Source organism: Ctenopharyngodon idella, chromosome 9 (genome assembly GCF_019924925.1).
Source record: "Ctenopharyngodon idella isolate HZGC_01 chromosome 9, HZGC01, whole genome shotgun sequence".
Classification (NCBI taxonomy): Eukaryota; Metazoa; Chordata; class Actinopteri; order Cypriniformes; family Xenocyprididae; genus Ctenopharyngodon; species Ctenopharyngodon idella.
The window spans coordinates 30730055-30733419 of record NC_067228.1 but is presented as its reverse complement, the minus strand read 5'-3'; the positions used below and the strand labels follow the sequence as shown (position 1 = coordinate 30733419).

The 3365-nt window shown below is 36.4% G+C and overlaps 1 protein-coding gene across 1 annotated transcript; it reads right to left on the bottom strand.

Moving 5' to 3' along the window:
* Positions 1-1430: 1430 nt before the first annotated feature.
* Positions 1431-2427, bottom strand: rprma (reprimo, TP53 dependent G2 arrest mediator candidate a). Its single transcript, XM_051905990.1, has one exon. It carries the CDS (start codon positions 2169-2171, stop codon positions 1860-1862), a length of 312 nt encoding a protein of 103 aa, XP_051761950.1. The 5' UTR covers positions 2172-2427; the 3' UTR covers positions 1431-1859.
* Between the last annotated feature and the right edge of the window lie 938 nt (positions 2428-3365).

The window sequence follows — 3365 nt, the reverse complement described above, 5'->3', positions numbered from 1 at the left end:
AGCTTTTTTCTTTTTCTTTTTTCTTTTTGGTGGACACCTGGGGACTGAAATAATCAGGAATTAAAGCCACTCTAAATATTTGCCTATCTGTAGTAGAAAAGCATCATTATACAAACAGTCTGGTTCTCTTAGTCACTGCATAGTGTCTGGCTCAGTACTGATGCGACTGCTGCAAAATTATTCATCGTGAAGTTAACAAGCTCTCAGCTTTCGCAGACACTCTTATAAATAGATGTGTCTTAAAAGTGGCAGGCCTCCTTCATCAACAGCCCTCTGCCTGCCCTGGTAAACACATTTAGAAGAGATTTACCCATTCGTGCAGGCTAATTTAGTCTAATCTTTGTGATATCAACATCATAAAAAATTACAGGTCTATGCTTAAACATTAAAATGAAAACAACATGATTATTGATAGCCAGGCTGAAACAGGATGGGCTTTGTTTCTTTCTGATTAGGTAACAGCCTACTGAATTTAATTAGTTTACCTTTGAACTCAAACCACTGATTAATTCCATTTAATTATCCAGACCTAAGCAACAGAAAACCCATTTTATTTGCTTTTAAAATGCACTATTCTATTGCTTTATTGCACGTTCAAACAAACAATCCACAAACTTTAACTAAATGATCACCTAATGAATTTATAAGTTGTGGATAATAAGAGACGGAAAAGGATTATCATCTTGTTTGTAAAACCTTTAGAACTTAAAATTATGTGGTCTGAAAATGGTCTGCAAAAGTGTGTTGTGTGTACGATTGTCTTATAGAGTGTTATTTATAAATGTCCCCAAATATTTTACTGTGCCTGCATGCAGGACAGGAAGACTGAAAAGTATAGGCACAAAGATGTTTAAGGAAAATATCTACTGTTTATTTTTTTATGCCATGCTCATTAAAAAAGTCATGTTACTGTATATCACTCACCATATAGATATATAGTGACAATAATTCTGATCTTTAAATTCATGGATGCAAGTTTAAAAAAAGAATAAACAGAGAAAATGGGGCAATTTTATATACAGGCTAAACGGAAAGTTTCCTTTGCCGAAGCAGTACTGTATTTGTGTGACTCTAAATTGATCTGAAAATGCTAGATGTCAGATGTCAGAATAAAATATAAAACTAAAATGTACTGTAACACACTAGCAAACTATTTTTAATGACACCTTAATTTAAAGTGAATGAATATGTGTAGTTATGACTAAGAGACACTTATACCTGTTCTGACCGTTAAAATAACATTCATTGCCTGGTTTGTTCAGTTGTTTCGGTCATTTAAATAATATGTTTGACTTGGATAAATATTTGTTACCTCATTAAGCATTTGCTTACAGTGTAACAATACATCTTCACAGAGTTCCTATGAAAAAAAGTATATATATATATATATATATATATATATATATATATATGAGAGATAGATAAGACAATTTTATTCGAAATACGAATTTATTGTATTAAACATGATGCTTTAATCTTGCTAAACAACAAATAATTAGTGCGTGCAGTGCTTACAAGGTGTTTTACAGAAAGGAGGTCCAAAACCATTACAAAACAATCAATATGTGCCACAACTCCTCTGCGTTTGCACATATAGGCCTACATATTTTCAATGACAAATGTAAGACTCCATGCCTGTATCTGATTTGAGATCTGGGTGGTTCACCTCCTAAATGAAGCGCTTGAATGTAACAGTGGAAAGGCGTGTGCGTAAAATGGAGACAGTGCGTTCAGTTTATCTCCACATAATAGTTTTTAGCCGGCCAAATAACACTGTGTCCTGGTTTGTAAAGAGGCCATAGAAACACATGTCCATCAGGTGGTCCACAAACTTAATGTCATGGTAATCCTCATCATGTCTAGTACGCACCCACGATGACCGCTTCTACCTCTTTGGATGGTCTCCGGTCCGTTACCAAAAAGTTTATCATCCCTTCCGACTTGATGAGCAAGTTACAGCCCAGGAAAAATATCCCGAAGACTACGGTGAGGGAGAGGACACACATCACCGCTATCTGAACTATTCTCATGATGAAGAGGCTTCTTTCATCCGGAGCGGCCGCCGTGAAGCCGTTATCCGTCACCACCGACGAGAAGTTACAACACAGGAGGATTTCCTCAGTCCGGTTGGAGAAGATTCCACTGTCCGTTTGGTTAAATGTAGTATTCATGTCTACTGTTAAAAAGATCGTCCACAAAGAACACTTTGAAGAGTCCAAGAATTCAGGCAGTTCCGATCTGGAAGTCTGAACACACGAGGAACTGCGTAAAAAGTGTCCGTAAAGTCAGACGCACATATCCAACGTCGCTTCTTTGGCGCACTGGCGTCCCATGACGCGCTCCTGCTCTGATTCACAGTAACTACACTGAGCTCTTCTGCTCAACATCACACCTGCTCGGTTAAAATCACCGAAAAAGCCGATGCGATGGGAGGTGACACCTCACTCACAAGTTCATGCCTTGTGACGCCACCTACAGCAAAACTTGTAGTATTACAGTCCTCCGAATAACATACCAAATCTAAAACAATTGACAGTTTTGGAAAATGAACGGGCCAGTTATGAACTTAAAAGCCAGATGTGGATCAGTGACAATGTTTGAGGTGATGGTTAAAAAAAAAAAAAAAAACCACCCTTCATAGGCATGTGAGTGTCTGAAGTATAATGTAAGTTAATGTGGTGTCTTGGTATTCTAAAAGTTTTTTAAATCATACAATTTGTAACATTTTTTAAATAAATTAATATGTCATTAAATTATTAAAATTAGCACTTCATTTTTTAAAGAACATTCTGGGCTGGATTTCCCGAAACCTTCTTAACTCTACGTCGTTCTTAAATTATACCTTAAGCTGTACCTTAACGTTAATACATGTTTCCCGAAACGTTCTTAGTTAAGTATACCTTCTGTAAGTCATACTCTGAACGTTTAGCGCACTACACTGCGTTATACTGACACCTAGCGTGTGATCTGATCTAGAACAGGACACCCACACTCGATATGGCAACGACGGTGTTAACATGTACAAGTAAAGAAAGAAAAAAAGTGCGTCAGTGATATTTTCCAGTAATCATCCATTATATATATATATATATATATATATATATATATATATATATATATATATATATATATATATATATACACACACACCTATCTCAGAGGGTTACCAACATTGTCTTTTATTCAACAGAAGGAGCTGGATGCAAAATTTAAAATAATGTCAGTCCACAAAGTCTGACTTGTGATGCAGCTGTAAATCACAAATCACACTGTGTTTGTTCATTTAGGCCAGAGGAGAACTGGCCCCCAACTAGTTTCTCCCAAGCTTTTTTTTTTCTCCACTACTGTCACCTGATGGAGTTTGG